This window comes from Prunus avium, chromosome 4 (genome assembly GCF_965620075.1).
Source record: "Prunus avium chromosome 4, drPruAviu1.hap1.1, whole genome shotgun sequence".
NCBI classification, from domain to species: Eukaryota; Viridiplantae; Streptophyta; class Magnoliopsida; order Rosales; family Rosaceae; genus Prunus; species Prunus avium.
In genome coordinates this window covers 28914794-28928390 of record NC_142287.1, presented here as the reverse complement: position 1 = coordinate 28928390, position 13597 = coordinate 28914794, and the positions used below count along the sequence as shown (strand labels likewise).

The 13597-nt window shown below is 34.2% G+C and overlaps 2 protein-coding genes and 1 long non-coding RNA gene across 3 annotated transcripts; 2 read left to right on the top strand and 1 right to left on the bottom strand.

Moving 5' to 3' along the window:
* Positions 1-2698: 2698 nt before the first annotated feature.
* On the bottom strand, positions 2699-5310 carry LOC110773822 (metal tolerance protein 10-like). The gene is made up of 6 exons (XM_021978343.2): positions 5056-5310; positions 4799-4911; positions 4435-4680; positions 4121-4201; positions 3690-3920; positions 2699-3436 (listed from the first exon to the last, which is right to left on the bottom strand). The coding sequence occupies exons 1-6, from the start codon at positions 5237-5239 to the stop codon at positions 3086-3088; spliced, it is 1206 nt and encodes a 401-aa protein (XP_021834035.2). The 5' UTR covers positions 5240-5310; the 3' UTR covers positions 2699-3085.
* Positions 5311-7181: 1871 nt separating this feature from the next.
* LOC148295181 (uncharacterized) lies at positions 7182-8875 on the top strand. Its single transcript, XR_015835187.1, has 3 exons — positions 7182-7364; positions 8006-8067; positions 8760-8875. It is a non-coding gene; the product is annotated as an uncharacterized LOC148295181 (long non-coding RNA).
* A 384-nt stretch (positions 8876-9259) lies between these two features.
* On the top strand, positions 9260-12280 carry LOC110773830 (defective in cullin neddylation protein). Its single transcript, XM_088251876.1, has 8 exons — positions 9260-9364; positions 9498-9521; positions 10015-10097; positions 10222-10286; positions 10476-10525; positions 11108-11209; positions 11619-11678; positions 11881-12280. The coding sequence occupies exons 1-8, from the start codon at positions 9320-9322 to the stop codon at positions 11986-11988; spliced, it is 537 nt and encodes a 178-aa protein (XP_088108002.1). The 5' UTR covers positions 9260-9319; the 3' UTR covers positions 11989-12280.
* The last annotated feature ends 1317 nt before the right edge of the window (positions 12281-13597 follow it).

Sequence of the window (13597 nt, the reverse complement as noted above, 5' to 3'; positions counted from 1 at the left end):
GTCGGGATAGACTTATGCCCGTTTTAAAATTTAATTTTATACTTTCTTTGAGCACGAGACTCCTTTCTTGAGATTGAGAATATCATGTGCTCCAATTTGGCAAAAGCAATGGGAATAGAATGTCCAACCACCCACTAAACAGTGGTATTACCTAATTTAGGGGAAAGCACACATGAGATATCCCGTCTTTATTTGTCAGGATTTGATATCCACATTGGTTCATTTGGATTAGAATTATAAAACTTGGTAAAATATATACTTTAGGTGGTTTGGATGAGGGAAAATAACTCAGAATTTAACAAAAAGTCGAGAATTTAAGAGGATAAATTGACAATTCCCTTGTTTGGCAACTTAAGCACGGAATTGATTAAATGACATGCGGAAAAAATTGTGGAAATTAGAGCATCAAATTTCCGAGTTTAATTTCCACAAAAATATGCGTCATTTCACAATTTCCATAGTGCCATTTACAAAATTTGACATACATAAATTCAAACACTGAAATTTTCAATTGCTAGAAATTGAAATGATGGAAATCTAAATTCCATCATTTTAGAATTCTATGTAATTTTCAATTTCTTCATCCAAACGGAAGGTTAGAGTAATTAATTTGGCTGAAGAATGTATACTTTAGAGTGACCTCATTTAGTGTATAAATATATATATATATATATATGCGCAATATTAAAAGAGCGAGTAATTGAATCTAGAATCTTGAATATAAGATTAAATATTCTTAATCAATTGAACTATAATCCCTTTGCGACTTCGTTTAGTGTTAAGCATAACATCTTAGTTAAGTTGGTTGCTCACATGGCAAAAGTCTACTACGTGTAGCACGTAGTTTTATGGTTTTCCTAAAAGCCTAATGTTTGGAATTCAATAAAAAAAACACTTAAGAGGTAAGTGATTGGCTCATAATTCCATATGTTTTTAGCCATTTGATGTGACAAATATCAAATCAAATGGGTGATCATCTGTTCTTCTATAATGCAGAAGCGAATGAGTGTAAATGTTTACCCAATTGCAAGGGGCATAATATATGGCACTCAATCAAGCGCCAAGATTGACTTGCTTCCCACTAGAAAACTTTAAACAAGAATATGGCGGAACCTGCAACATAAATGAAGGATACATAGGGTTTAGGGTTCTGGTTTCTGATGGACTTCCTAGTCCCCCATAAGTATAATAGTTTGAAATTTTTTTTTCTGTGGGGAAAATCTATGATTTCTAGACTCTGCGAGGCTAGCCTTCTGTCCCTGAGTTATCTTTTCTCTGTACTCCTCCTTTGCTCTTAAATGAAAGCCTTTTCGTTCAACAAAAAAGAGAAGAAGGATACATAAGGCCAATTGAAGAAACTAGATAAGGTCACACATGCTTTACATACTGATGATCAGCCACAATCCAAACACAACATGAAAGCCAATTATTTGGGTATTTCGTGACACATTAAACATGATAAAATCGAAAAAGTACTTATTAGGATTAACTACATTTTACTATTTATAGGTTAGCGTCATTATTGGAATGGGCCCTGAAGTTTCAATTTCATTAATATGAAACCCAACGTTTTTAAATATGATCAAATTACGCATTCCGTAAACTTCACCGTTTGATTTTCTGTTAAATTGTTGTCAAATTATGTACACCATTGCCATTTGCTTTATTGTTTTCTTTTACACATCAACATATAAGTGACTATCCTACCATCCACATCACCAATTTAACATAAAATCAAACGGTGAAGTTGATGGAGTGCGTAATTTAGTTAGATTTTAAAACGTTGGGTTTCATATTGATGAAATTGAAAACTAATGGCCCATTTCGATAATGACACTAAACATGAAGGGAGTAAAATGTAGTTAATCCAAAAATAAATGTCATTGAACTTTTTGCTCCCAAACTTACTCCAAGTTTGACATTTTTTTATGGGACGAAAACTCCAAGTTTGACATTAAACGGGCGTGTGACATTTTTTTTCTCTTTTATTCTTCTTTAAAAAAAAAGAAAAAAGAAGAAGAAATAAAAGGAGTATTACCAAACAATAGCTATTTGGGCATTGAGGTGCGTTGTGATCTATGCCTTATTCTAGGCTTGCGACTTTTATGTTGAAATCTCTTTGGCCTTTTGTGGCTATACTTGGAGATACATTTTGGGGGGCTTCTTGTTGTCGGTGGTTTCTTTCGTACTTGGATTAACCCTTTGGGATTATTGCACTTTCATACTTGTATTAACCCTTTGAATTATAAATGCATTATCGCCTTTATCTCTATAAATAAATAAAAACGAATAGCTATTTCATCGTCTATAAGTAGATTACATAATATTAGAATAAATATTTGTTATTTTATTAAAATGCTAATTACTTATATAACCCTTAATAATAGTATAGATACAATTAAATGTTTTGACATAAATGATGTTTTTCTTTTTTTAGAATATATTATGTATTTCTAAGTAGTGACAGATTTAGAGATCAAATGCAATTTGAATTCATTAATTTTTCCTTTGATTTGCAGGTCAAGCATTCTCGGACTGGTCATGAACATGATTGTCAACGATTGAGGATAAGTTCTCAGTTGGCTGACAGTAGCTCTGATGAAACCACTCCTGCAGTACTTCTAAAAGGCACAGCGTTTTTTCCTTGTTACAGGAATAGAATAGGACTTTCTTGAGAACCTGTATTTATTTATTTTTCATTTGTGAACAGTTGCAAGCAACAATGTATGGCCAGAGTACAAAATTATACAGGAGTCTGAAAGTTCATACGACACAGATATGCCTGATGATACTGTATGCACTAATTCCTTGGTGTCTAGTAACCGAACAGATGATGCACTAATGTCAATAGCAGAGAATTTCGAGGTATTAATCGTTGTTATCTCACAGTCTAAATTTTTACTTTCTTCGTTCAAGTAGCTCGAAATAAACATATAAACTTTATTCATACAGATAAGTAGTTCAATAACTGTGGCCTACTCTATTTTCAATTCCCTTCTTCAAATGTTGGGATTGATTTTTAATAATTGAAAAAAGAGCTAGTTCAAACAACACTTAGCTACTGTTCTTGTCTTGTGTTTCTTGATCATGAAGCCAACTTTGGCTTGTGCTCTGGCCTGTGAGTAATATCAAAGTCCACATGAACAAAAGCTCTTTCAACCTCAGGAAGCTTTTCAAGCTTCTCTTGAAGTGTTTCTCCAATGTTATGTGCATGACTAAGAGACATGTCCCCAGGCAAGACTATGTCAACTTCCACAAAATAGTTGCCACCAAAAGTATAGGCTCTCACTGTCTCAATGTGCTGGATCTCCTTGTCATGGTTCCAAATCAGATATGTCAACTTTGCCAAGTACTCTGCTGGTGCTGTCTTCCCAATCAGCGACCACACATTTTCCATCACTGTTTTTGCCCAATTTCCCATTGTATACAAAGCAATCTGCAGGCATTGTATTTCAAATATCAATTACACTTGTTGCCATAAAATAGTTTTGGGTTAGATATCCTTGTGTTTTGTTCGGATTTTCAATTCGTTCCTTGTCTTCTCAATTTGGCCAATTTGGTCACCGTGTTTTAATATGTTGATGTCAAATTAGGCAAAAGGGACAAGGACCAAATTTGTCAAATTCAAAACACAGAGACCAAAATGGTGTTGTAACAAAATTAGGTGTTAATTAATATCTTGGACTTACAATGATAGCTCCAACAGGGTCAATCCACCAGTAAAACCTGATTGCTAAAACTGCTGATGCAAGACCAATTCCATTAGTGATGACATCAAATAGATGATCTTGAGCATATGCTCGAACAATTTCGTTTTTGAATCTACGACAATATGCCATCAGTACAAACTTCACCACTGTGGCAGACACCATGATCCCTATCATCCATTTTTCCTTCACTGGGTCCCTATCAGGTTGAGCCTACATGGAAAGAAATTCATAAGGACCTATTTACATTTTTTGGTGTTCAAAATTTCACTCCATAAGGAAAAACTTGATGCTGCAAACCATATTAATCTATAGGAGAATGAGTTGGAAATGCAGATATAATCATATATATTGACTCACTGACTGTGTTCAAGACTTCTTGCTCTACTATCAACTGATGAACTCTTACATACCTTTATGAGAAGTTGCCGTCCCGATTCGAACAAGATTTGTAATCCAAGAGTTGCCATTACTGATGCAAAAACAACAATTCCCTGCAATGCATTTGAGATTTAGTATACGAATCATGGAGAAAATTGCAAGTGAAATGTTCTCATACTGTACAAAAATTCCCTACAAACTTTGGAACCAATTTCTTGACAAATTTGGTCTCATGTTCCCATATTAAAATGTTGCTCCTAGAAAGATATTGGTTTAATAAGCTTGAAATCTTTTCCTGTGTGCATATTTTTGTCTGATGTCACCTCAAATTATTCGATATGCTTACCACAGGCTGCATCCGATTCTTGCCAATCGGGTACCGGTATTGATTTGGTTTTCTCATTGCATTAGAAGTAAACCAAAGAATGAACCCTGACAAGAGGTCTAACAGAGAATCCAATGTTGAAGCTATTACTGCTAATGATCTGCTTTCAAATGAAGCATACACTTTTGCCAGGAAAAGCACTAAATTAGCCACATTGGATGCATATATTGCTATCCTTTCATTTCTTGCAAGCTGGTTCACCTCATCCTGAAATCAAGAGTTTGTATGCAAATTGCAATAATTAAGAAAAATCCAAGATTTGAATTAGTGGAGATCATTTTATAGCTGCAAATTACCACTAATCTAAGGCAAATTAACAGCAAACCTCTGTTAAACTTCCAGGCCAAAACCCCGTTTCCGAAAATAAGTCCAACTCATTGAATCCTTTGAGAAGTTTATTCTGCCTCTTGTAATATTCTGCAATTTTTCTTTGCCTCCCTGTGATAGCAATAGAGAGAATTTCAATGTTAATATAAGTTTTAAGACAAATACAATTTGTCTTTCTCAATCACATCTATTAAATTGACATAAAGTGTATGAAAGTACTGCATAAAGAGAAGGACATAAGATAAGAGCTTTTACTTAATGACTCAACAAAAGAGCCAAAGCCAAAATAAGAATCCTTGTTTCTGTCTGGAAGCTTGAAGCCATCCATATTGAGCCTCCATGCTGCCTCAGTTGGCATTGTCACAGCCTCTCCTGTCACGTCCGGTGACAGAAGCTCAGTCCGGTAATCCGAAGAATCTGTTCGAAGATCTGTCACCATTTTTCTCAGCAGAAAGAATTTGCTAGGAAGGCAAGCATTTGCAGCTCAATATATAAAGCAAAATAGGCAGATATACAAGGTTTACTATACTATAATGTTTATTAACCCAAGTAAAGAAAGAATCTGATAGAAACTTGAATTTAATATTATAATCAGTAGATAAGCATGGACTATGCCGGTCTGATACCACGCACTCTTAAAATTTATATTTTAGTAGCAGTTTTCAGAAACTGAAGATGATTTTTTAGTATGTTTGCCTATTGGAGCATAAGAGCTGACTTTTGTGCAACGAATATATTAAATGTGTGTGGATGGAATTATAGTATCTTACTTGAAGAATTTGTCCAGATTAAATTATAATAATTTTGATGTGCATTCATTAGATGTGCCCGCTTGCCTTATTTCCTGGAAGGAGACACACCTCGCTCTAACAAATCACGGTTTGACAATTAATCAAAATACAAAAAGAAATTTTCTTTGCACACATGTCAAACTGTAATTGACAGGAACCTAGGAGTTTCTATTTTCACGAGAAGGCGCCATTTTGAAAAGAAAAAAAACCGAAAGACTATATTGGGCCAGAAAAGCTTTACACTCTTTGGTACCAATGAATGACCTGGTTACATACTGGACCAGTTTTATTGGGCTGAGCTGAATGGTTTTTTAGATTGGGCAATTTGAAATACCGAGTCGTGTAAATGAGAAAATTTGAATAAATACGTACACTGATGCATAAGTGTGGAAGGGTCGTAGCCTCGTAGGACTGTGCCAAAATTAAACGTTCATTTCCATATATTTTTCTTATTAATTGTGATTGTATTTGATTTGATTATAATTTCTTTTACGTTTCAATTCGTTTTCCCTGTATTAAACAATGGATCATCCAATTCATTTAAATCAAAATGTTAAAACCATCAACATGATTGGACTGGATTTTAGCCTTAGCTTCATCAAATTAGATTGTAAAATCTAAAACTAAAACTACATTGGATCATATGTCAAATTTTGAAAATGTTAACATTTTCAATTTGACGATGACCAATGTATGTTGTATGAGTTAAGTGATTACAAATTATTTGTACATATGTTTTATAGTGATTCCAAACACATTTAGTAGTTGATGCATGTTAAAGACAACTATGTCACACGTTTATAAATGGTAACAAAGTAGAAAACATATGGCTCTCAAAGTGGAACACACACTCATTCAACAACCAATGTATGTTATATCAATTAAGTGATTACAAACAATTGGTACATAAAATTATAGTGACTCCACACATATTTAACGATTAATGCATGTTAAAGACAACCATGTCACATGTTTATAAATGGTAACAAAGTAGAATATATGTGGCTCTCACAATGGAACCCATACCCATTCAACATCCAATGCATGTTGTATTAGTTTAGTGATTACGAACCATTTGTACATAGTTTTTACAGTGATTTCACATGCATTTAACGATTGATACATATTAAAGACAGTCGTGTCACATGTTTATAAATGGTAACAAATTAGAATCCATGTGGCTCTCACAATGGAACCCACACACATATAGTAGTCAATGCATTCTGTATCAGTTAAGTGATTACAAACTATTTGTACATAGGTTTTACAATGATTCCACATGCATTGATCGGTTGATGCATGTTAAAGACAATCGTGTCACATGTTTATAAATGGTAACAGAGCAGAATATATGTGGCTCTCACAATGCATCCCAAATGCATTTAACGACGAACAATATATCATATTAATTAAGTGATTACGAAATATTTGTACATAGTTTTCAGAGTGATTACACATGCATCTAACGATTGATGCATGCTAAAGATAGTCGTGTCACATGTCTATAAGCGGTAACAAAGTATAATACATGTGGCTCTCACAATAAAAAGAAAGAAAAAAACAAAGGAAAAAAGGAATTTTTTTTTTTTGGTCTGAAAAAAAAAACAATTAAAAACACGGAAAAACAAAGAACCCAGACCCCCATTCAGATAGATACAGAGGGATTCAGTATTTCTCTATTCGCGTATTACAGAGAAATTGAGTAAAACCTAATTTTCTGTCTCTAGGAGCTGTTCAAGCTCTAGGATTTCCTCATCAACCACCTCAAAGATGGTAAGTACTCTAATTTCGAGCTTTATTTTCAATTTCTGTTTATGTCATTGTTTTTGTTGGATTATATATTTGAGACTTTCGGTTTCATGTATAGATACTGTTTCTGATCAGCCTCTCGCTTTGCTACTTGTACTTTAATCTTAAACTTTACTGTTTCACTTTTTTCTTTTTCATGGTTTGTTCTGGATGTAACTAGTTCTGCAAATTCTAGCAACACTTCTCTGCCGCTATCATGTCGAAGTTTCAATTTTTTAGTGGCTATAACGTTGTTATTGTTTGTTGAACGCTCTGCTTGTCAGCTGAGAAAGCTGAGGAAAAGGAAATAAAGAGATGTGTATTTTGAATTTGAGAACGTATGCTAGTTAAGGAATTTTATTTTCTCTTCCGTGTAAAGCTCAGTTTAGCAGAGGCTGTTGGTTTCTCAGGTTTTGAAGCAAATTGATATAAAATAAATTTTTTGCCATGGAAAACCTTTTCTAATGTGAAATTAAAGACTATTCTCTTATATTTTAGATTTTCTTGACGGAAAAATAACCTTTATGATTAGCAACACACAACTGATGTGCATGCATAATTTTGTTTTGTTTTGTTCTCTCTTTCTCCCTCATGGTCTCACCTGCTTCACCTTTTCGTTTTGACAGCACAAATTGGGTAGAGGCCACCGGGAAAAGCTCCAGCAGTTCATAACAATAACTGGAGCGAGGTAATTGATAATCATATGTAAATTTTTTGTAGTCTGTCTTACGAAAGGAGTTTTTGGTGAATACTATGCTTCTTTGAGTTTGGCTTTATTCTAAACAAATATGCGAGTAGCTTAAATGATTTATTCCTGTGTCACAAGCTTGTTTTAATATTGTGAAAAACAGGTTGTGTGAGAGGTGATAAGTGTTTTTATGTCTGAATCCTGCTGTAAAATGAAATGCATTAACCACAGTGATGATAGTATCTCAATATAAGAATCTTATAAGCATGCCTAGGTTCACGGGTCTTTATTAAAACCCATTTAGATGTTGAAGTTTTGCTAGCTTGCATCTGTCATGCATTGATATTTAAAGCAGCCATTTGAACCAGTTGATGTTGTGTGTTTAGTTGTTGATCATGAAGGGTCACATGTAACTTCAATATCAATTTTTCCTTTCTAAGGGACACACGTGCGTTTGTACTGTGCTAGAGTTGGTTGAGTTGAGCAGTTGTAATGGTCTACTTGTTTATGTATCTTTTGAAGTTGAGTTGGAAAAAGTGTGTGTGCAGACGCATACCTGATTTGTATTAGATTGGTGGAATTCTTCCATACCTTTTTTCTTTCTTCCTCTTCTTGAGTAGCTTCAGTTTGATTCTTGGAATAGTTGAAAAGTCTAACTTCCCATCATATTCAGTGAAAAAGTTGCTCTGCAGGCTTTGAAGTCGAGTGATTGGCATCTTGAAGGAGCATTTGATGTATTCTACAGTCAGCCCCAGTTGCAAACAAATACTGATTCTAGACATTTGGAGGAATTATACAATAGATATAAGGGCAAGCTCTTCCTTTCCGCTCATTCTTGTCCTCAATCTAGACCTTATTGCACTTTTTTATAGCGCATTCATAGGAAATGGAATAGACGGAGATGTAAATCAGTATATAAATCCACAACCATCAAGTGTCAGTCTAAAATTGTATCAATTTTGTAATAGATGAATACTTGAATCCTAATAATTTAGTAGTGAGCATGATGGATTTTTCACTCTGATTAAAATATAAATGCTAGATAATAAAAAGTTTGATGGAGTTGGTTTTTGTAAAGCTTCCTCATCAACTTTGTGTTACTCGAACATATATTGGCGAATAAAAATAATCCATCAAATATTTTCTTTCTTTGTCCTTTTTTTTTTGTGATTTTTTAAAACTAAATTTATATGGTTTGCAGAATTCCCCTTTTACTGATGAAATATAATTTTTCTCAGATCCATGTGCTGACATGATACTCGCTGATGGTATCAGCATCCTTTGCAACGATCTTCAGGTAACTGAATGGTACAGATAGTAACTGTCTCAATTACTGGACAGTAACATTGTTGTTTGTTTCTTATGATTGTTTTCTTTCTTATTTTTTCTCTCTTTTTTTGCCTAACAAGTAAGCCTCCATAATTTGACAGGTGGATCCTCAAGATATAGTCATGGTACGTATATATGAATGCATAAATCTTTTCAGATCAAGATGTGCGTGCTTACCAAGTTCCTTCCAAGTGTAGCCAAATCATTGTTGCGGCAATATTAAAATTCAATCCATAAAGTTATGTCTCTTTGAACTTAACAACCATTATGTTTGAAAGTTCATCAGAAGTTCAGGGAACTTTTTAGTAAGATTGCGGAAGATACGGTAGTTTTCTAAGTGGGGCTTATTGCATTTATGGAACAGGCTAAAATAAGATTTCTAGGGTGTTAAATGTTACTTTTTCAAGTTTGGAGACTACTATAGGACACATGCTAAAATTTAGGGGCATTGGTGAAATTATCTTGAACTATATAAAAGAAATGGATATGTAGGCAATGAAGACTCAAATATATGTTTGCAATTTGCTTGGTGAACTTTTGCTTTTAGTTTGCCTACATTTGTCAACTTATGCTTATGAAGTGGCTGGTTATTTTTGGCACGATGGGCTGTTGATGCAGTTAGTTGTCTCCTGGCACATGAAGGCAGCCACCATGTGTGAATTTTCCAAGCAGGAGTTCATAGATGGATTAGAAACACTGGGGTAGGTACAAAAGGTTTTTGATATGTATTTTATTTTTCTAAGCTCAAATTACAGTCGGTATTTAGTCCATAACTACTATGTGAGGAATTCAGTAAACATATAAGTTTACGTTTTCTGATGGCAGGATAGATTCTCTGGAGAAATTCCGTGAAAAGATACCATTTATGCGATCTGAGCTGAAAGATGAACGTATGTGATTATAGTGTTTTCAAAAATTGATCTGTTTGTCATGTTTGCCTTTTGTGGATACTTATAATGTTAATATATTTGTTGAAATAGCTTGACCCTTCTTTAAAGATATTGTTTTCATTTGACTTTTGTGAGAGGTATGGTACCTTTGTTCTCCATTGCTGAAATGATCTTCTTTTGATTTTCCAGAAAAGTTTCGTGAGATATATAATTTTGCTTTTGGCTGGGCCAAAGAAAAGGTATGTGTTTTTGGTGCATGGAGATTTTGGCTTGTTCTATTTCTTGACTATGCTTATCTCTCAAATTTGATAGGTAAAACTAGGAAGAATCCTTTGATATTCTTGATGGGTGCAAATTTAGAATGGAAACATGTGGACCTCAATGTGCATTAAAACAGACAATTGGGTTAAGCCGCTGTGGTTGAGCGGTAACCTTTCCCCTTCCACCCCAATTGTCCCCCGGGTTTGAACTAGCATGAGTTATTGAAATCTTGTGATACCCACTTACTGTACAGTCCCCCCCACCTTCCTACCTAATACCTATTGGCAAAATAAAAATAAAAATTGTGCATTAAAATATAATTAAAATGTATTCAGCTACAGCTTTTGAAATAGTCTTTGTGTGATGCATCTTTCATAGTTTGAATTATAGATAACATGCTTGAATGTCAACTGGTATCTTCATGTTGTTGTTCAGTACCTTGAACAATTTCAACAATAAGATTTTTGTTGTTAAAGGTATCTCAGATAAATTCTGGTTTTGATCTATATATATGTGTGTGTATACATATACATATATATGCTGCTTCATTTTCATTTCAGGGTCAGAAATCTTTGGCATTGGATACTGCAATTGGAATGTGGCAATTACTGTTTGCTGAAAAGCAGTGGCCGTTTGTTGATCATTGGTGTCAGTTCTTACAGGTAATTTATGGGATTAAGTATTTGTTGAAAGTAGCAGCTACACTGGGCTGCAATAGTCATTTATATTAATCATTGTGAACTTCTTTTCCCCCTTGAATGTCATGAATGTTTGATATGAATAAATATCTCTAAAATTGGAGGCTTCATACATTTACCTTTAGCCCTACGTCATTTTCTTACTAAACACTATAACACCTGTTATATGTTTGAAAGTATGTGTGCCTTGAAATTGCATGGGTGTCCCAAAGTGATCGTGAGAAAATATATAGTTTCTTCTTATGGCACCAAGGAAAAATGTAGGAGTTATGTTTTTTGCTGCCATACTCCATGCATAACTTTCTTCTCTTTAGTTTTATTATATTCTCGACGTGCATCTATTAATAATTTTTTCTTCATCCACTCATTTCAGGCTCGGCATAACAAGGCAATTTCAAGGGACACATGGTCTCAACTATTAGAGTTTGCAAGGGTAAGATATCAAGCATCAAAGTGTCACCAGAATTAAAAAAAAACAAACAATAAGGGAAAAGGAACATACGTATGTATTCTTATGAGCATGATTTATATCCAGTTGCCTTGTCCTTCATGCTAATCTGAATTCTGAACAAGGCTACTCCTTTTTTCTTCTGTTTTTGTTTTTCTTTGGTTGACTTTAAACTTTGTGTTTGTAGGCTGTGGATTCATCACTCACAAATTATGACGCCGAAGGTGCCTGGCCCTATCTTATTGACGAATTTGTTGAGTACTTGAAGGAGAATGGCGTAATCCAAAAGAGTTAGTTGCCCGAACAGAGCCAAAACCGATCAGGACCTGCTTGAGTGGTGAATTAGGAGTTTCTTCTCATTTTCATTACTGTGATTGAGTTGTGCTGCCCTGTGATTGAATTTGGTTTGTCTGCAAAATAAGACGACCAAAAGAGAGAGATGACTTGGAAACCAATTGAAAATCTTATTATTACATACATTTTACAGTCAATTAGATTGTTGATGTGGTATTGTATGTGCATTGTCTGTCTAGTACAATATGTTTTGTTTTTTCTTTTGATAAATATCTAGTACAATATTGAGATGAGCCAAGTTTTTCGTTTCATTGATACTGAAGATGTCAAATGTGTAAATTAGTGTTGGTAATTCCAAATTGATTTGCACGTTGAAATTTCATCAAATTATTTTAAAGCACCCAAACAAATACCAATGTCGTTGCTATTGACCACTAAATATTGGGTCTGAACTGAAGTTTAACCCTTTTTTAATGCTGGAGAAATGGGATTGAACACATGCACAAACGATTTAGTCTTTATGTTTTACTTCTGATGAGTCATTCGGTCAGGGTTATACAAGCCGGCTTATGAGCTCTTAGTCACACTTATCTTGTAATGAGAATTCCTTTTTGACACAAACAATATTGGGACACTTTTGGGAGAAGAACTCACATGTAACAGGGATGCCACTGTAGCGGTATCTCAAGTTTATCACGTATTGCCCTGTCAAAAAGTTAAAACACATGGCAATGGATGATTGGCTCAGGATTACATCGCAATGGTATCTCTGATATATGCAAGTTTTTCTCCACTTTCGGAGGTGAATCAAATACGACTTCGAGTGTATGGAAATGCTCTTAACCATTAAAGCTAAATGCATGTGCAGTAACTCGAATTCTTCAATATTACAAGCCATGGTAATGAGAATTCAAAATTAAATCGGCATCAGGTTTAAGTTTAATTTAAGAGTCGCACTTTGAACTAATTGATGAAATAAGAGCACAAAATCTTCAATATAAAGTATTTTTATTGAATGTTGGTAAGATGATGATTAATTTGATTAACAATTCATCCAGCAAATGCAATCAGGGTAACACTGGCCTCCCTGGTATGATTCACCCTATAATATACCTCTACTATAGGATGAACAAAAATAAAATTTGTTACCTAAACTCATGTGCATAAACTAAAACACCTACTATATACCAAGTCGAGAGCATAGAAAAACATACATATGTTACTTTACGAAGAAGAAAAAGAAGAAATTAATGATTTTAGAAATTATGGGATTCATTAACCTATGTATATTCTTAATCAACGACAACAAATACGAATATTAAACCGAACTTATGTTCTCAATTTTAGACTGATCTCAAATTTTCTAAAAAGAAAAATACTTTTGAACGTAAAATTATTTTATTCACATCCACATGTGTCCATATGACTTGTATATTGTAACGAGTGGTACAAGAAGAAAAGTCCTTGGATGAGTTTTTTTTTACTTTTCTCTTCTGAGATGTTCACGAGGTTGGAGTGTTCTAGTAGAGTGTCCTTGGATAAACCCAGATGGCTCTTCCACCCACAGACACACTGTCCTCTAATTGACAACGCATACCATGGTTTACTGG

Coding starts and splice junctions, on each gene's coding strand:
- LOC110773822 (XM_021978343.2), bottom strand. CDS start 5,239: ATGGTGACAGATCTTCGAACAGATTCTTCGGATTACCGGACTGAGCTT. Junction 4,681..4,798: donor GGCCTGGAAGTTTAACAGAG/GTTTGCTGTTAA, acceptor TCTTGATTTCAG/GATGAGGTGAACCAGCTTGC. Junction 3,921..4,120: donor GACGGCAACTTCTCATAAAG/GTATGTAAGAGT, acceptor CTTTCCATGTAG/GCTCAACCTGATAGGGACCC.
- LOC110773830 (XM_088251876.1), top strand. CDS start 9,320: ATGATACTCGCTGATGGTATCAGCATCCTTTGCAACGATCTTCAG. Junction 10,287..10,475: donor ATCTGAGCTGAAAGATGAAC/GTATGTGATTAT, acceptor TTGATTTTCCAG/AAAAGTTTCGTGAGATATAT. Junction 11,679..11,880: donor AACTATTAGAGTTTGCAAGG/GTAAGATATCAA, acceptor TTGTGTTTGTAG/GCTGTGGATTCATCACTCAC.